Raw genomic sequence first — 20,644 nt, forward strand, 5'->3', positions numbered from 1 at the left:
CAATTTACTTTGTTATTCAAGTCCCATCACAAAGCACTGTTTAAAATACCAATTTGAAACAGTAAATCTGCCATGCAGCAAAAACCTTAACCCCAGGAGACAAAGACGCACACAAGTATCCCACCAAAAACATTTAGTATGCTGTGATACCTACAATTTCTTTTCTTCGTCTTTGGTAGAAAATGGCCTTCCTCTATTTCTCCAGCACTCAAAAACCAGAGTAATTTTCTTAATCTAAGCCTGATTCTGATCATTTGCATAAAAATGTTCACTTGTGAGACTCCCCTAACAGAACACAGCTCTAATACGCAATTACTCTCCTCAATAGTAGCAGCTAATTACAGAGGTGTCAGACAAACAGGTAGCAGAACAGAGGGGGGGGTCTCCGACACAATGGCTGAGGTGCTAGCCCGCCACATGGGACGGAGCGGCTCAATGGAAAGCAGTAAATTCATTTAGGCTGGCTTCATTAAACCCTGCTCCTTGGGCCCTGCATCATGCTCTCTCCCCTTTGCTCCCATTTGTGGGGCAGCGGATGTGCTGTGGGTAAGAAGAAGCCAATCGCACAAATGAGTGCAACGCAGAGGGAGTCAGGGAACACTGTGGGGAGGAAAAGAAGGGAAGTGAGGGAAGGAAGGAAAGGGAAGGGAGTGCATCAATAAAGCACCGTAGCAAGAATACAGGCTAATAGAGAAAAGTGCTGTTGGGATGGAACAAGGGCATGAGGACATGTGCTCATTTGATGATAAAGAAATAAGGCATGAAAGGATAAGCATATAAAAAAATCATTTTGAAAATGGTCTTTGTTTTATTCATCTGACCCAGTCTTCCAAAAGCCACAAAGAACAGAGGAAGACAGAGAAAATTACAGCTTTGGTGCTCAAACAGAGGCCAAATGCCAGGTCTCCAGCATGGTGAAACAAGGGCAGCCGAGCCCCGCGGTCTCTTTACCATTTAGATTATACCGGCAGCTTTCTGACCCCCACAGTATGGATAACCATAATAAGCCGAAGCCCCGCTGCGTACCACCTGTAAGCCAAACATATTCACAAACATCAACTTCTTGTCCACAGAAATCCTGACCACAAAAAGCCTCCACATGCAAAACTGTCCAAAAAAGAGAATTACAGCTTGAACTTTTCACTTCTGCAGAACTCAGACTCCATTCGAAACCACTGACTTTCATTTGCAAAATTTTGTGCTCAATTTAACAGAGCAATTAGTGTCTGTTGTAAAATGGACATTCAGAGGAATCATGCCATCTCATGAAAGCAGAGAAATCACAGTTCAGAAAGTAATTTGAAGACTTGGAAACATGGAGCGCTGATGGCCGCAGAGGATTTGTCACAACCTCAGTCCACTGCTTTGGTTCCTGGCCAATGGAGCACTTCATGAGAACATTTCTGTGTGATTACATTACGTACTTGCTCAGTTGACGTGCTGATTGTGAGCGACTCAAATCGCTCATCCAGCTGCTGAATGAACACACACACAGTTCACTGTATAGACTTCTCTCTGAGGAGGAGAAGCAGCGAACATGAAGCCTCCGGGCCATATGTGGTTAAGTGCTTATTCACTGGCAAGCATCTACGATTATGCATACAGGAATGCCCACTGTGGTTTGGGAGAAGACCAAAGCATCTATGTGTATGTGCAAAAAATATGCACAGACAGGCAAGTGCTGATTTTGCACTGAGACTTCGCATTAAAATGATAATAAACTAAAAGGTCCTGAAGAACACATTTGGAAATCACTAAATCTAACGAACGGGCTGATTCAAGACATTCAAAAACCATGTTTAGAAAATTTCTCTGCCATAAAACAGATAAATTAAACATAAAAATGACCCCACACACAGACTGACTGAAATTTAACGTTCAGAATAAATTTAATATTTAAAAAAAAAAACTCAAATCATAAGAACAGGGGAAAAGTATAAAGGTATAAAAATTTTATGAACTCTCAAAAACTGAGACATGAAACAAGATCAGAGAGAAAATCAAATGAAAAAAAGACCTTTCTGAGAGGCAAACTGCTGTTGGGAGATGCTGAATCTACATACATTTTGCATCAATGTGCCAAATTAATGCTTTCTAAATCATGTGTTCCATGTCTGCTTTTTTTACTTTCTTCTTAACGTCTGGGATGGCACAGAGGCTGCAGTAATAACATTTTTTTTCCTCAGCCTGACAGAATTACAGATGGTAAACGTACTTGTATATGTGGGAAAAAATTGAATTACAAGGAAAATGTATTTGGTCAAAATGGAACCAATAATTCTGTTGTCATGGTTCAACAATTTGGTTAACATGGATTTTAGCTAAATTTCAGTGTCAGGCTCATGACTCATTTTGAGAGATAATAGCACTTCAAGTCCGCGTTTCTAATGCGGTTGAACAGCTGTGAGATGCAGGGCTTCCCATGTAATGATTACATTTGGATAGTCCGCAAGGTAATTTAAGTGCTGCCAAGATCATTTTTTTGTTTTAGGATTGAATGCAGTACTGTAATCCGGCGAAAGTGGTAATTCACATTTATTAAGCTGAAAAAACCCAACAATAATCAAGGGTGCTGTAACGGTGTGACTAAAATGTGAGAAAAACACTGTACAGTAGTGCTTCCTTAGACGTACTAGGCCCTAATGTAGAAATAAACACATTCAAGACCATGACAACCTGTGCAAGGTTGCACCAATGCTTGAAGTTGCTGAAAAAAACATAAATTCAGCAGCTGTTTAGTTGTCACTGACAGTAAATCAGAAATCAAATCTTATATGACTTCCAGAAATCAGAGCACTCCAATCACACTTAAGACCCTGGAGCAGCAGGGAAGTCTTGGCATCATCAACGGAGGTCAGGCTCAAGCTCCTAATATATTTCCTTTTACAGATACACATTAGTCAGTCAAAGGTTTGACATATTTGGAGAGTATACAGAGCGGTGCAGGATGCTGTTCGCCTTGGATCTGTGCCCGAAAACAACAGCAGCTCTCACGCTGCTGTAGCCTATAAGCTCCAGCTGCTTGCCTTCATTGTGTCTCTGCGCCACGCCACAAATGTTTCTCCATCTCCGATACTTATCAAGGCACTGGAGTTTGACGCTGCCATTACTCAAAATTAATAACTACGCCAGCATGTTTATCATAGCGCACTTTCACACCCAACCTGCCAGAAATAATCACCTCGGTGTTTGCTTGGGTGACAGAAACAAAGAGAAGAGGGAGAAAGTAAAAGAAGAGACAGAGGAAAAAAACACAGAGACACAAATGGTGGGTAGATGAAGTGTGTAAAAAGAGACAGAGCAAAGAGAAAAAGAATTTAAAATGAAAGGCATAACTGAGAAATGAGGAGAAAATATGCTACATGCATATGAGTGCATCTGCCGTGCCTAATCACTCTGTCTCCATTACACCTCGTTGGTTTTTCCTGCACCTTTTCCTTCCTATCATGTCTGACAAGAGGGCAACACTAGCTCTCCTTGTGTACTCACTCTGCTAAGCAGGACTCTGATCTCCACTGACAGCCAATCTGCTCCAACATGGCAGGCCTGAGTAAATAAAAAAAGGGCCAGGGTTTTTAATTTACAAATCATGTGAGTACAATGCAGGGTCCTAGCAGTGTGATCCCTACAGGAAGAGGTAAAAAAGAAGCATTTTGTTTGTGCTGTGTGGGAAACCACAAGCAGAGAAAAAGAAAAATGACAAGGACAGGGGAATGCCCCTCAGCACCTCTCCTCAAATTTGGAGAGACAGGTGGTAGAGAGAAACAAGACAAGGACAAATGTCTATCATTCGCTGATTCCAGCTCTGCTGACATTTTCCATGGCATTTAGAAAACATCCACCAAAACCAAAAGAAAAGGAGTGAACCTAAAAATACTTGGCTAAAGGAAACCTTTGTATGTGTGGTAAGAAGAGGTTATACAATAGATGTAGATACTTCAAATGGCCTCTTATCTTAGGATTTTGTTCACTTCCCCACAGTTTCCTGCTTTTTCTAAGGAGGAGAGGAACCTTTATGGCTGAACTCAGCAGCCGGTGAGGTCAGCTGGAGGATGTGCGCCCCACAGGAACCACAAGTATGTTATTTTACTTCTTTAATAGCAACTCGCAGCTGACGCCGGCCCTTATTTATATCAAATGTGTGAGGAAAATGAATAAGAAACTGAGAGTGGTAGCAATATTCTCAGCCGATTTCACATTCACATCACCAACAGGAGGTACAGTTGTGACCAGCAACACCACTTAGCTCCAAATGCTATATAACCACATAAATAGATAAAGCAGGCACTTTACTGCGGGTCCATTTCTCCATTTTCTTTTTTAACTGTGGTTGTTCACACTGTTAACATCCTACTTCCAATGTACAGTTCTGCCATGGCTACAGGCTCCTCTTGTGCTTGAAACGATTAGAAAAATGTCCTCAAATGAGTTTTAAGCACTATGATCAGTCTAAAAGCATCTTTTTGACAAATACAGGTACTGGTCACCTTCACTGCAAGCAACCAACTGTCATTTCACACCTCGTTGATCACAGTGATCTGTATCTTATAATCATTTGATCTGGGGGTTCAGCTCTTCTACAGGCACTGTGAGAGCTGCCAGCTGGCTGCAACAGAGGCCATTTGGAATGGGCTTCTACTGCAAACACCTCAAAATCCTAAAAAAGTTTTAAAGAAGGTGTGTTTCTAGGAGAATGCTTCTCCAATTATTCCTGCTTTATAAGCTCCTGAAAGTCACAGAGGGCCCCCAGTCATCCTTCATCCAGGCCGATTTCCATGAGAGGGGACAAAAATGCAGAACAGCCAATTTAGGCCGTGATTTGTGATGCTCATAAGTGACGGAGATATGCAGAGAATGTTGGCCTCGAGTAAAAGGCAAAGGAGGAGGAAAAAAAAATGGATGAATATTGATTTCGCCGTTTAAACGAAGCTGGCGGAAAGACTGAGAGATGAATAAAGGGAGAGAAAAGGAGGGGAAAGAACACCAGGGCTTTTGGGAAATGCCCAACTTCCAACAATACAGATCTCATAAAATAAATGACTCACTTACTCCGTGCATCTGCTTTCAGGAAAGACTGCAGACCAACAGGCAAACACACGCACAGCCAGGGACGCACATAAATCTACATATCAACACAGGCCTTATGTCCAGGGGCAGGGTTAATGTTAGCAGAATAATGGCTGACATTTTACTTTGACCATAACCACTAAAGAGGCATCACCGCAAACCTTACTGCACCGGAAAGTTTTCAAAAGCATGTCATCTTGTACAGTAGAAGCTATTTCTAATCTTACTCTGTAGTCTCATTACGCCTGACAGTTTAGAGTAGAAAAACATGACTACAGTAGGATAGACAGCTATTCAGATATAAAAGAATCTTCACAAACATATAAGCCAAAAGAAAACACACAATGATAACAGAAATCACAAATACACCATTGCACCAAGCACCAGAAAACACAGCGAAACCGTTTAACTCTGACACAGTGTTCTCAAACTTGCCACTAAAAAGTGAGAACTGCCATTTGCTCTGCCATTTCACTTTGATCACCGCTCGCTCCCCATTTTCAGAAGCTGTGACATTTGAAAAACACAATCCCACTTTGGTGTCCTATCAACGCTGGAAGAGGATACAGAGAAAGAACAGGGACAACACTGCCCACCTGCAGCACATCACATCCTCTCTCTGCAAGAAATGACAGTGACCAAAAAAATAGGTGTCCTACTGTCACAATCTACCCATCGGACTGTGACGATGGGATGTCCATATTTGGTCATCATTTCTCGCTTTCATACATGGGGATGCTGTTTTCGGAGATTACCAAGGACAATGGTGTGAGCCAGATGACATGGTGTTTATTTTTATTTTATTTTTTTAAAGATGAGACACAAGCAGAAAGAGGAAAAGAGAAGACGAAAAAGAAAAATGACTGAAGTGCTTTACCTCCCACAGAGCTCTATCTCTCCAATGGCCTCTTGTCGGGGGGGACAAATTGATCCTGGAAATAAGGGGTCATTTCCCCTGCCTGTTTACCTGTTCACAGTACACTGTCATCAGTCTGAAGCAGACACAAGCTGACCCAGCTGTACCCTCAGAGAGCTAATGCAAGGGAGGGCTGAGTCATTCTGGTCTTCACTGTGACAACAAGCATGTGTGTATGTGTGTGTTTTGACTTCTCCAATAGCAGTGACCTAGATGACCTTTAAACTTTGCACCAAATAAGCCATTTCAGCCTTTTTCTCTGTCTCTCATGAGTCATTAAATCTCACTTTAGCCAATCAAACTTCTGCTTCAAATCAAGTGAACAGGGTGGGGTTATGATTGGCGGTTTGTAGACCTGTGGGCTCGAGTGTTGCTCTTCTTGTGCCATGCTGAATCTTTTTGAATTTCTCCTAAAGCTGCCTGATGAGATCAGTGTAGTAATAATATGTTACAATTCACCAGGTACTCCACTCGCATCTCAGAAAATGGAGGCCATCACCTTGCCTAAGGACCTCACTGATTCGGCTCTCTGGGAGCTAACGTCCCAGGGTTTTTTGTATTGTTCCTTTCTTTGGTTACTGTTTGAAAGTGTCACACCCAAGCCTCATTCATGGTTACAATGCCTCAGTATCTACCTTAAAAATACCAAGATTCAGGATAGCGCTTGTTTTCCAGGCTCTCACTGCCCCGTATGAACTCAGCAGTGCTGTAAGACATTTTTGTAATCCCCTTGATTAGTCTAAATGTCCTCGTGGACCTTCTTAGGTGACAAGACCTGAGGACTTACAGTAAATAGAGGACTGCTGCTGGAAGGCAGATGCTGTCCATTTTCTTAAACAACACTGACTGTTATTGACTTTAAACTGTCTGCATGATCACTCAGAAAGTTTAACTATTTGTCCCTGCACAACACATCTCCTTCCATCTTACAGCTTAGGAACGTATCAATCACCCCTCCTCTTTTGTGTCACGTATTATGGATTGCTGTGAGTAAAAGAACAAAGAAAAGAAAAAGTCCATCTTGCATAGCGCACACCCACACAGCTGCATTCTACATGCTGCAGGAAATTGCTACATTTTTTTGTCCTCATAACATGTGTTCAAACTCCTGCATAACCAGCAAAGTAGATTCTAGGGGATGGGGATCAGGGGAGCAGTGCAACATCAGAGGAGCAAGCATGTAAGAATCCTCGGCTATTACTGGCCCACCGCGGCCTTCTGCTCTTCACCGTCTCTGCTTCACTTGTAAGCCAAAAGCACACCTCCTGCATGCAGCCACACACATACACTCATCCAGCTTTATCTCACACACAGACCGCCACACACACACACACACACACATCATTTTAAATTCCAATATTCCCACAGGTGATCTAGAAAAATCCAGTCAGACACACATTCAGCTTCAGCCCCTGGACCAATGCAGTAAATATCATTATGGAATCAATGCAGCTTTGAATCATTCGAGGCTGAACTTGTGTGGGTGTGTGTGTGTGTGTGTGTGTGTGTAAAAAGTGGAAGACACAGATAACACAAGGTGCTCCTGTGAGGATTTCACCAAACTCCCATGTTTTTTGATTGAAAGAAGGCGGGTAAGGTATTACCATAACCTTCCCACCACATGTCTGCTGTAAACTCAATAATGCAAGAATGATTTCACACATACACAAACATGGGCTTGCCTGCACCCATTGTTGCTATGCACCGTGGTACATTCAATATTGTGTTCACACTCCTAAGCCAGAGTGGGAGCACAATCGGGAGAGAAGCCTTAGCTGTAAATCAATAGATTAAATAGAAACATATGAATAAAACACAAGCTAATAAATAAAAGAGGAGATGGTTTACTCTATGCTGTCATATACAGTACAGAGCAGGCTCTCTCTCCCAGTTGAGAGAGAGAGAAAAGGGGTGGGGAAAGAAAATAAGGTGTAAGAGCAGCAAGAAAATTGACCAGAAGAAAGAAAGAAAACAAAGACAGAGAAGTTCTTCTTGTTCTTTTTCTGTGTCCATCATATGTCGTCAAATAAACGGACTGTTTAAAAATTTCTCACCACAGGTGAATGCGGACATGAATGGGACCTCCAAATTTCAGTATTACCGTATTTGTATTTAATGACTAACAGCCAGTTCCCCATGAAAAGACCACAAAATCCAATTCATTTCAATGATGCTTTAAGAGCTCAAACCATAATGTGCCATTAATCAAATAATATCCTGAGCGATGCCATTGCGTCATTTTGGGGTCTTTTTATTATGAGTACAGACACAAGGTTGTACTGGATAAAACCTTTAGATTTTATGTTCTTGTATTTTTCCCACCAAATGCTCCCACTGGAAACTACTTCTGGAAGTAGGTGGGCTTCCTGCTGCCCTGCCAATTCCATATTTTTTCTTGTCTAGTGGTTTGTGCCAAGACTGTGACTGCAGTGATTCTGTAACATTAGCACATTATATTAGATCTCACAAAAGAACTTCAAGTACCTGTCATTGATGCTCCAGTTGAGGCAGAGGTTGAGTGAGCTGAGCTTGCGACATTTCCTCACCACCTCCATCACTGTCTCGTTGTTGAGCTCCGCGATGTGCCGCAGATCCAGGACACTCAGGTTGCGTAGCTACAAGAGGAAACAATCAAACAAACAAATAAGTAGCTGTGCAAAAAAAAACACTTGTATTTATGTTCACAGGGGAATCAAATGATTGCTGGACCAATAAAAGAAAAGAAAAAAGGGAAGCAGCGGCGAGTAGCATTTGATGAAAGCATGTATGGTACGCAAACCTGCTGCTTTACATGAATGGTTTTGATGTATACTCGAGCAATGTGTGAAATGTATCACCGTATACTGAGAGAACCTGTCACAGACTGAACTGAAACAGTATGAATGCAGAATGAAACCTAACAAGGCAGATAAATGTGACAAATCTGCCTTCCATTACTGTTTACCATTCTGTGCCTGCACGCGTGGTGTGAGGGGTTAGGAGCCAATATGAGCATTCACTTTGCTTCTTCCTTTCATCTCTTCGACTTTCAATAATCCCACTTTGCGATCTGAATACCTTATAAGAGGGGGTTTAGATTAATCCTCCAGTCAAAATCTTTACTTCCTGACACACTCTTAGAAACCCACACTGACACACTGTTCAACAAGCGTTCCTGCCTGCTGAAATTACCAAAAGGCTTTTCAAGCAACAGCTCTGATACATACTCCAACACTATTTAGGGCACAGGTGCACACACACACACACACTCATACACACACCAGGGATGCAAGATAATAGAGGTATGATATTCTGGCCAGCCGCCAGGGAGGCATAGAGGTAAATGTCATGGCCGAGGCTAAAGAGAAAACAAGCTTACAGTTGGTGTTAAGATCACTGAGCACTATTGTCGGCGCCATAGGCATGACATATACCTAACAGCATGTAGACACATGGGGGGGAATGGATAAGGAACACAGCTCGCTGTGTGAAGTAAGCACACATGTAAACACTCTTCCCCTGTCCCCACATACCGGGAATCAAAACACACATACTGACTGCAAACAAACACACAAAGTGTGTTCCACTGCACTGAAGGTAATAAAAAAAGGCTTTCAGAACCTCTGTCTCTCTGTCCTTATGTAGCCTTTCGCTTACTTTCTGCCTGGATCATATGATAAGACAGTCTGTTCACTTAAATATACAACTACACACTAATACACAGCTTGTGTGTTGTCAGGACTGCTGAACTGATATGATAAACAATTGGACTTAATGAAAAAGCTTGTGTCTTATCATAGGCGTTCACACAAACATGCATGAACCTGCACAAACTGTCATGTGCCCCTGTGGCCAGTGTCGGATCGAAGTGCTAAATTATTCATTCAGAATGAGTCTGATCTTTGTGTGCATGTCTTGGTGTGTGTCTTAGCACAGGTTGTATAAATCTGTTTACATAGTCTTATCGTGTGGGGGTTAATCCCAATAACATTAATCTTTACGTCTTAGTAAGACGTACAAGTGTGGGTTAAAACTGGGAAAATAGTGAGATAAAATAAGGGCAAGTCTCCAGAAAATCAATGTATGTATTCTAATGTGTGTGTGCCCCCCTCCCCCAAATGATGTCGGATAAGTGACCAAGACTGAAAATATTCATAGCAACAGACATGCAAAAATCACCATCACATCCAAACACAACTATCCTCATTCAGTATTCATGGTTAATAAGCCTGAAGTAAACTTTAAAAGCCCCAGCATCAAAAGTAGTATTTGTTCTCCAAATCTTCAAAACTGCTTGTGTCTGCTAAATAGTATTTCTACTACAACCAATAGAAACAGTTTCATTGATGTGGGCAGCCAATGAGAAATCAGGCCAACCACAGTGAGTTTCCATTGGCTGAGTGTGTAGCTAGGTTGAAGAAAAACTAAAAATTGAACAGATGTCTGCATGAAAGAGAAGAGACACAGTCGCAGCCTGAGACTGTTACTTTGTTAATCCATCTGTGAAAACCACTGCAGGAAAATAAATTCCACACTTTAGCAGATATCTGCCAAAAGAAAACTATCCTCCAAATCCCTGAAATGAAAAGACTTACACACACTTCTCAGTAATTAGTCACACCTCCAAAACGTGACAGACCACAGCACCAGTGTTTGTTTTCTCATAGTTGACAGATAATCATAATTTGATTCAGAGGTGAAAGGTTTTAATGCTTTCAATCTTATTTAATCATTTCCTCTTGTAACACAGCTCATTTTCTGCTCTTGTATTTCTGTGATCCAAGAATAAACAGGAACAAAAATGGAAAAACAAAAATATAGAGAAAGGAAATAGAAGGGAAGAACCAGCAGACACCAATGAGGAGGAAAATGACTCCACCAGCACAGAAAGAGGAGGGAAAAAGTGATGTAGAGTGCATGTGAGAGAGAGAAAGAGAGAGAGAGAGAGAGACAGAGAGAGAGACGGAGCAGGAGAAGGGAGAAGCGAGGATTTGGTGAGGGGTTCTCTCCTCGTTGGCTGAGGTCTGTAACCAGGCAGAGTTTTTCTCGTCTCTTCCAATTTGGCAGATACACCTGGATAATTATTCACGCTGTTTAAAGAAAAAAAACGGTGAAACCTGCAAAATCCAGCTGCTCTGAGGAGGCCAATACGCCCTCAACACACACACACACTCACGCAGAAATTAATGTGCACAGTGATTATAATAATTTTGTATGTGCACACATGCTCAACAAAAAAAGGTGGAAGGCATCAAACGACATTACCTTCAGTTTTGTACAGAACTTGCACATTTGCAAATGTAAAACTTTTCCACATCTATTTTACTTAAAGATATGCTTTAACACTAAAGGCTATGATTATTGAAAGCGTATTATTGTTATTTCATACACAAAGGTAGTTCAATGTGCTGTACTAAAATAAAAGCACAATGCAGATGATCCAAAAAAAAGTAAGAACACAAAGAAAAAGGCATAGGATGATTAGCATACAAAGAAAAGTGTACAGAATATAAAAGCGTATTAAGGAAAGATTATAAGACACATAATGAATCTTTTAGCAGAACGCATCTGAGAACAGCTTGTCTAGACAGCAGTCTAGACTTGAAACTGCCAACAATAGGTGCATTTTTGATATCTTCTGGAAGTTGGTTCCCAAGCTGATCTGAATAGAAGCTGAAAGCTTTTCAACACATTTTGTTTCATGTGTCATGTATACGTTTTTCTAAGTCAGGTGATAAAATGCTGACTTAGTGATTGCTTTTATGTGATTGTTAGAAGTTTGGATCGCTGTCAATAAAGACAGTATCCTTTGCTTTTAGCCCCTTTGTGTCAAGAAAAGTGGTGATCCTGAGTCTTTCCTCCCTTTTTCCAAATATTATTACTTCAGTTTTGTCTGTGTTGAGCTGACGAACATTGTTTGACATCCAGTCATTAATTTAGTCCATACACTGATAAAGACATTCAAGGAGGGCATAATCATTAGGTGACAGAGCAGAGCAAATTTGCGTGTCATCAACATAGCATGATCACAGATTTAGTTGTGGAGCATATATATTGTAAAAGTTCTCTGGCTTTGCAACAGAATAAGTAACACGTTGGAGTACTCGAGCAAAAAAAAAAGGCCAAAAGCTATCTTATAACAAAAAATTGTATTTTTATAAATTCTATCTTTTCCCTAAGCAGAACCATAGCAATAGTAGAGAAATAGTGGTATAAAAAACCTGCTATTTTGGGCAGTATAGGTAATTTTGAAAAAAAAAAAAAAAAATCAAATCAAATTAACCTTTTTGTTAATTGTAACATTTTCTGCCTGGAAAAAAGCCACAGAAAAACTGGAAATAAATCTTATACTAACTCCCAAATAATCCCTTTGAAGTTAAAAGTCAAAGACAACAAAAAAGCAAATCCATGTAACAAAAGCCGTCCTCCTGTGAGACGTAGGTGTTGCAGCACATTTCTATATAAAAGAGCTTGTTTAATTCAGTCCACGTGACCCGGAGAGATCCCTGAGCTCCAAGCAGCAGTTTGGCTCTCGCCTGCTTCCATTAGAAGCGTCTCTCAAACAGGAAAAAATAAGCGCCTGAGTCGGAGGTCAAACACAAAACACCAATTTAAATAGAAGAAAAAAAATAAATGGATGTTTTCAAAGATATGTTATTCTTCAGCCAAGCACAGGCATGAGTTCAATATTTGAAGAGGCTGATGTGACACTTAATTTCATTAGTGTAAGTCACAGTGTGTGTACCTAAGTCTGCCTGCCACAATAAGAAGCCATAACTACTTGTGCTATTACTACATATATTTACACAGCGTCAAGTGCTATGATGCCAAGCAGGAAGCTGAGCCCTGGTGGACCCCGTGCAGAGGATATGAAGTCATGGATTGAGCGCTGGCACAAAGCAGCATGAGTTTGTGGCTGTTAGCTGTCCATCAGCCTCAGTGTGCCCAGCTGACAAGCAGCTAGATGACATTTAAAAAGCACATACAGAGCGAGCATTGTTTTAGGCATACATAGCGAATATGTTGGATTTGGAAAATATGAGCGGCTGTTTCATTGCGGTGGTAAATTTATAACCCATTGAAAATTTAGTATGTGAGTTTTGGTTGTAGGAAAAAAAAAGGCCCCACAGTACTGTGGGAAATGTGCATATCGGCCCCCCCACCGCCGCAAAAAGTAAGATTTCTAGTATAACTGACTTTAAATTCTCCAGTGAGCAGAAACATGTTTAAATACAGCAGGTAGAAGTTTAGCCAGCCACTTTGAAGGATTTTCAAAGTCCTGAGCAGGAAGTTAAAGTCACGGGGTGTTGTTGAGGTGTTTGCCCGGCTGTCTGCATGTGTTGGAGGCTGTGTGAGACAGGATGAGGCAAAGGCGAAAAAGGTGGGACGAATGGCAGTGGTGTCACCAGGTGAATACAAGTGCGCACTCATGCATACACACTGTTCCCCCCCCCCCCCCCCCCCCCCCCCCCCGTCTCCATATCGGAGCATCCCAGACAGTTCAGTCAGACAGGAGAAAGCTGTGTCGAGACAATCCCTCTGCGGTAAGCCTAAATCATACGCACCCCTCACACACACCCCTCCTTTGCAGACACACACTTGGAAAGACACACACACACACGCACATATAAAAACACATAGAGGCCTGAGCAGACAAAGTCATATGAATATTTGAAGAAGGGACCGAGGCAAAACCTGGAAAGACCATGGATCTGATGCTGCAAATACATTGTCTGCATCAGTCACGGACCAGCGCGCTGATCCCTGTGTGTGCGTGTGTGCATGTATGGTTAACTCTTCTCTTTATCTGTCTTGCGACCATCTACTGTCTATCACTTATTTTCCCTCTTATACCTCTTTCTATTTCCTCCTTTCAGTCACTAATCCTGCATGTGTTGGTCTTGATAACAAACTCAGTGGTGAGGAAAGGCTCAAGAAGATAGAGAGCGTTGGTTTCTCTTCAGCGCACTGAGCCAAATGACCATACAGGCACACATGTACACGCACACACACACACAGACTGCAAACCAATGTGATGGCAGCACCAGTGCACTGTGACACTAGTTGGGCCAATAATGAGACATGATATCCCCGCCCTCCTGAGGTCAAAAACCTCTCTATCTCTGTCTGTCTCTGGGTTAAAAGTCTTACAGCCAAATGAATTATTCTTCAATTACTCTTGCACGAGACACACATCATCCTTAGGCTCTTCTTGGCTCATTATATTCATAAATCCCTCAATCTCCTCCATACAGCCAGTGAAGAAAATTATTATTACAATTTCAACTCATTCTGCGACCCCCACAACCCCATTACCTTTTCTTCCACCAAATCCCCTCCGCCTGCCTCGTTTTCCCCTTCATCCTCTCCACCACCCCTGAGACACAACACACATGTACAAATACCCAGCCACACACACACATTTGTACATAACAAAAGGTAGTGAACACACACACACACACACACACATACACACTTCTTGGTTTATGTTGGGGGTTATCAGTTTGACACAGGGCACTGTGATTATGTATTTTCTCTGCTCCAGTCAGGGGGAGAAGATAAGGGGCCAGCGGACTACAGCAAAGCCAGACACCACTCATCCGGCGAGGGGGTAGGAGTGGAGAAAGTAAAGGTGACAGTGGGTGAAGACCTGTATCTTAACCTTTTGTGTTGTACCTCTTTTTGTTTTTATTTTACAGAAAACACATGAAAAATATTACAGATTTTTTTTTATTTTCATAGTTTGTGAGTCAAACATGAACCCAAGGACTAGGACTGCTCCACTGAGCCACCAGGATGGCTACAACATATGACTTTGGTTATGAAACTAAATAGCTTCCTTGTCATGAACCAGACTGTTTTATTTGCTCATAAACACGCAGAGAGAATGAGGTATTACCCACGGTCCAATTCTGTCAAATTTAGGGAGCATTTATCAAAAGGTCCTAACTTATTCTCAAGAAGAACAACAAAACCACTGGAGCAGCACGGCTGAATTAATCTACAAGGCCCCAAATTAAGACCAGAAACATCCACATTCTGCACATCAGAGACAACACGTAGCTATTACAGTCTCCAAATATCCTCTTTTCATCTCTGACACATTCTTCAACAGTCTCTCCATTTGTTATGTCTTTTGGCCTTGTCTCTCTCTCCCCCGAGGGTGGGAACTTTCACACACACACACAAAAAGGCATTTTGAGGCCCATAGTGTCTTAGGGCAACAGTAGGCTGATATATGAGGAGGGGCATTGTGGGTAGGCATGACAAGTAAAAGGAAAGCCATCAGTGGGACATCTAAGGCTTGGGAAATGAAGGCTCTCTGGCACCCAGAGCTGCTCCCGAACACTGGCTCTCTGATAGAGCCGACCTTGGACTTAATCACTACCAGAAGAAAAGAGCACCGCTTGACAGGAAGATGGAGAGACAGAGGGGAGAGTGTTTAGGCGTGTGTAGGTGTGTGCGTGTGTAAGAAAGAGTAAGAGACAAAAAACACCTTGAAATGCAGGAAAACAAAGAGGAAAATATATATATATATGTATACATAGAAGGTGAAAGCAGAAAGAGACATAAACAGGTAACAGCACTGTTCAAAGAGTTATACAATGACTCTGGTATGCAGGTAACAGCCAGAGGAGAAGCACACAAAGTACTGTGAATACACACAAATGCACACATCTGAAGATCAGGGGTCAGACTGGAACTGGCTGAATGAAGCCTTCTAAGCTTTTAATAACACCTAACGCCTGCACACTCACTAAATCTATTGTGCATCCACCTCTGTGGCTTCTCACAGACATGACTAAAGGGTGGACTGTCTGAAACCGCATGAGGAGAATGATTAATCTGCAGACACACCAAAACATGTATACAGTATATAGGGTTCTCAAATTAGCTACCGGGGGAGAGAACTCTGGGACACCCACTATGCTTCCATCCCTACATGTTGTGTATCCATTACACAGCCTTGAGATGTGACAAGCCTTATTATTGTAACCATTATTAATGTCAAGAGCTCAGAGCAAACTTACAATCTGAAAAACCAACCATAAATAAAAATTTACAGTATATCTCTGGCACGGTAACACACAACACCACATCAGGCGCGCATTTGCTCTGAATATCATCAGTTTGGGTTTTTGACATTTGAAGCTGTGTGTGATGTTTAATTTACAACCAGTGTGAGCTTGTTTTCAATTAGCAGGGTCTCACCCAGCAGAAATCTAGATTTTGCCTTTGAGCCATTAACAAGATGATGATTTATCAAACAACTCCTGGGCTGCAAATATTGACCTGTACTGCACATCACAGAGAAACAGCACAGCTCCGGTAGCACTGAAACACTGCAAAACCATTAGGAGGAGCATAAATGCCACAGTTACTCCACAGACCGTCGAACTTGTCACCATGGGTGGCCTATTTCTACCGTCAGCTCACTTGATTAAGAAAATACGATTTCAATTGATTTCCTCATACCCTAATTTGTGAGAAGTCGGTATAAAAAAAAGACTATCAATCTGAAATGAGTGTGTCATATGAGAGAAGTTAATAAAAGTAATGGATTTTTTTCTCTGCTCATAGCCAAGTAGCAAGTGAGGAGGCTGGGAAGATTATCAGAGAGTGGGAGAAAGAGAGCGATCGAGGAAGAAAAGAAGTGGGAGGGAGCCAGCAGTAATCGAACAAGAGAGGAGCGCCGCAGTCCTGGAATCGCATGCAGGTCCACGGAGTCATCAGAAATGCAACGATTCTAAGAGCGAGAATATGATTTTCAATCGACACTGGAAGGGACCAAGTGGGAATCAATGAGAGGAGGAATCAACTGCTAAACGAGATAATTACAGTCAGAGATTATAGAGGGATGGAGAGAGGCAAAGTGAGGGGAGTCACTCGGAGATGAACCACACAAGACGACAGAAAGAAAGAGAGTGGACATTTCCATCTCATCAAAATCTACAAATTATATTAAATTATATTTAAACCAGGGCTTCTTCACAGTTCAAGCTGAATGATTGATTTGAGCTTTCACTGTATTTTAAGGGGATGGTTGGGGTGAACAATGCACAGGACAATAATCTGAATAAAAATCTTAGCACATATTCAGGTAGTAAAGATAAAACCAACCCAATAAATTCAAGTATAGTATCAAGAGGCCATCTCATATCTGCTTTTGGCAGATATGTATTTAACAATTTCACATTAAATTATATAATAAAGTACATTATGGCCAATATGGATTTATATAAACACACTATACATTCACAGTCTGCAGGTTAGTATTAAGACTTCTGTGAGAGACGAAAATGGAGACTATGCAAAAATAAGAGAATAAACAAAAGCAGAGGTTAAATAAGCTTTAATGTAAAATTGGTATTGAAAGTATTTATTTGTATGCAACATCACTGGCTTTCCTGAAATAGTGAATTACAAAGGAATCCATCCGATTTGAATGAAATAGCCGTCACCTAAACTTTATGCAGAAAGTTTGCATTCCTGCTCTTACATAGAGAAGCTTATAGGATCTTGTGGACACATACGAGATCTCTGCTCAGATGGTCAGGAAAGGTGAGTCAGGGGTACATCAGCACAAACATTCCAGTAAGACCTTTGAGTGGTCTTTGTCATCTGTTCTGCTGAACACTGTAGACACGATATGAAGAATTCTTGTAAGGCAATCTGCATCTTTCAGAAATGTATAAATATTATCAAAATTATGAACTTGTTCTCCTCAACTCCTAAAACTTCACCTTGGTTAATACTGTAATAAATAATAATGAGGTGTGGTAGACTGTGTATGCGTCCACCTCCAGGTATGCTAATGCTGTTATGACTGGCTGGCTTCATTACTGTCTGTCTACAACACCATGGCCAAGGTCAGTGGAGGCTGCAGAGATGATAGGGGGCCAAAAGCATGAGCACAAATTAATCTGCTGTTTAATCTAATAATGCAGCGTGGCATCGGGTGCCTCAGTCCTATTAACACAACTGTAATTGCATTTGAGGAGGAATGGGAGCACGCAGGTCCACAGAGGAAGGTGAACACTCAAGTGTACACCCGAGTACATCAAACACAAATCGAATTGTATAACACAAGCACACATGGGTGTGGACTTACCACACACACTCGCACATTGCGGGGGTGCACACACATTCTAGATGGATGTTATGTTGGGAAAAGGAAATAAATGAGGAGAGAAATAAGGTGCAGTATTTCTTGGTGAATTCAATTCAAGCGATCAGGATGTGAGCGCATGTGTGTCCATGTTTATATGGCATGGAACGTCTTTAAACACGGAGCCCTGCTCATTAGCATGGTAATATCCAAACAGCAGGGTGTAGTCAGAACAGCAGCGTATTATTAGGATTCATCTCATTAGGCTTTCATGAGATTTAAAAGTTAACACGAAATAAGTTCAAAACTAAGTCTGAGATAAAACACACAGCGCCGTCCTGAGTTTATTCTCCAAAAGTTAAATTTCCCCCCACCCCCCGAAGACAATGCATGGCCTGCAGCAACATGGAAAGCAGGGTTACAGTAGCAGGATTAGAGGGGAAACTTAGTCACGCTAAAACCTCTGTTGACATTTACTGATAGAAGTAATTACTTAAAAAAAAGAGTGAAATTAATCTTCTTAGCATGAAGTTTGTTATCTTCAGTTTTACTGGAAGTAAACACGTAACTGGAGGCCATTAGAAATGCCATGACTAAGGATTCAAGGTGTGATACTTACCGCAGTGAGATGGATGACTCCCTGAGAGGTCACAGGGCAACCCATGAAGCCAACAAACTGCAACTCAGGACAATGTTCCGCTACTGCTCGCACCGACTGATCAGTGACCTAGACAGAATAAAACAGAGAAGAGAGGAAAATGATTTAAAGGTTAGACTTTTGTTTACATTAAGGGACATAACAAAATCAAATATTCATATTTTTCCCTGTGTCCTTTTGTGTGGTTTATCCATCTAGAATGTTTAGATGATGATGAGTTTTTGGAGCATTTTTGCCACTTTGAGCACCACAAACAGAAGCAGCAAAGCTTCAAATATCTTCCTCTGAACTGGACACTTTATTTGCTGTCTAAACTTGCCATTATTCTTAGATAAATAAATCTATTTTCATAGCTACTAGACACACACACACACACACACACCGGTGTGTCAGATTCAAGCCGGTAGACGTGGTGTGTTTGCGGTGAAAAGAAGCAACAGAAGGAAGATCACAGAAGGAGAGGAGGTGGAGGAAGACAACTGACAAAACAGCCGCTGCCAAGCAGCGTGGGCGTCGACTTATGATGGATGGACCATTCCCCATCATTCACCCGGCCATCCACTAACAGCTCATAATGGATCAGAGATCGATAAGGAAGGAGAACATTTCCACCAGCTTCCACTGTAGTCATCAATACAAGTATTGATAGCAACTTCACTGCCTCAGCTACACTTAACACTGGCAACAATATATGGAAGATTGTTTGTTCTCTGTGTAGGCATCCCAAGTGCTTTCACAAGTTCTTCATCAATCACAAAGATAAGATGAGAAGAAGAGAGAGAAGTGACGGTACTGTGATTAAAACAAAGAAAACAGAAGACTGCACAGCTAAAATCTTCAACATTTGTCAGCAGGTAAGAAAAAAATACATCTGAATACATTCACAGAAGCACATGAACAAGACTGAAATCATGTCAAACTGCATCCCTCGCATCTAAGCCTGAAAGGCCTTGTAACTGATCACTATACTCATCTACAGCAATGCCATCCACTTGACGTCGTCCTATATATTCAAACACTTACTTAAAATCACACCTTTGTCACTCTAATGTTGTCTCTCTCTCTCTCTCTCTCTCTCTCTCTCTCCCTGCACGATCCTCCTCCTCACCAGAACTACCTTAAAGGTTACTGAGTCGAGGCAGAGGAAGATGTAAAGCCCAGAGAGACAGCAAGGGGAGAGAGACTGTCCATTTATCTTTCACCAAGTCACATACAGTACGGCTTATCTGGGTAAAACACATCCGGTGAGGCTCAAATCTTTGTCTCACTTTATCAGTACGGAACTTGTAAAGAGCAAAATGGTTCATAAAGGCATGCAGAGAATCTCCTGTCATAGCAGAGCAGCAGAAAAGTTTTAAGGTTATAATTTAACAGGGTACAGAGATTCAAAAGGAGGACTGCAAACAGCTGGTTTTTACAGGCTACTGGATGGAATCAGGTCTAAAAATATTCAGTTGTCCCTCTTGCTGCGACAGAAACTTAGGAGACTCTTTATCCAGTAAAACACATTGATCTTACACAGATAACAACCAACTATATTCCGATCAGCCTCGGCTGCACTTTATGTTTGGTGCTAATTAGCAAGTGTTAGCATTCTCATGAGTTAAACTAATGTCAGAGGTCAAACCACTGCTCTGCCTGTAGTCTCATTGAACGGCTAGTGTAGCTGTAGACTGATAATTCTGTTGAGCTTGAGGAGATGTATGAATGGATAATGAAGTGAAGTTCAAACACACAACAACTTCATGCTCTCTTAATTTGGATGATGCAAGAGAATCAGACTCCATGCTCAAGTTCACGTGACTCAATAGACAAAGAACTTGGCTTTAGTCTCCTAAAGGGATACATACAGGGAATACATTAATATCTGGTTTGAGAGGTAGTCAAACATAAAATAATTTTTAATTTTCAAAAC

General features: G+C 41.5%; 1 protein-coding gene across 1 annotated transcript in view; it reads right to left on the minus strand.

The window, feature by feature from the left end:
• The window catches only part of fbxl17 (F-box and leucine-rich repeat protein 17), a 178,709-nt gene that overhangs the window by 105,577 nt on the left and 52,488 nt on the right, over window positions 1-20,644 (minus strand). Inside the window, exons 7-8 of the mRNA XM_028413329.1 lie at window positions 18,691-18,798; window positions 8,468-8,598 (exon numbers count right to left, since the gene is read on the minus strand). Of these exons, the coding sequence (XP_028269130.1) occupies window positions 8,468-8,598; window positions 18,691-18,798 (239 nt within the window). The remainder of the gene's footprint in view (window positions 1-8,467; window positions 8,599-18,690; window positions 18,799-20,644) is intronic.

The sequence above is a fragment of the Parambassis ranga genome, chromosome 9 (assembly GCF_900634625.1).
Source record: "Parambassis ranga chromosome 9, fParRan2.1, whole genome shotgun sequence".
Lineage (NCBI taxonomy): Eukaryota > Metazoa > Chordata > Actinopteri > Ambassidae > Parambassis > Parambassis ranga.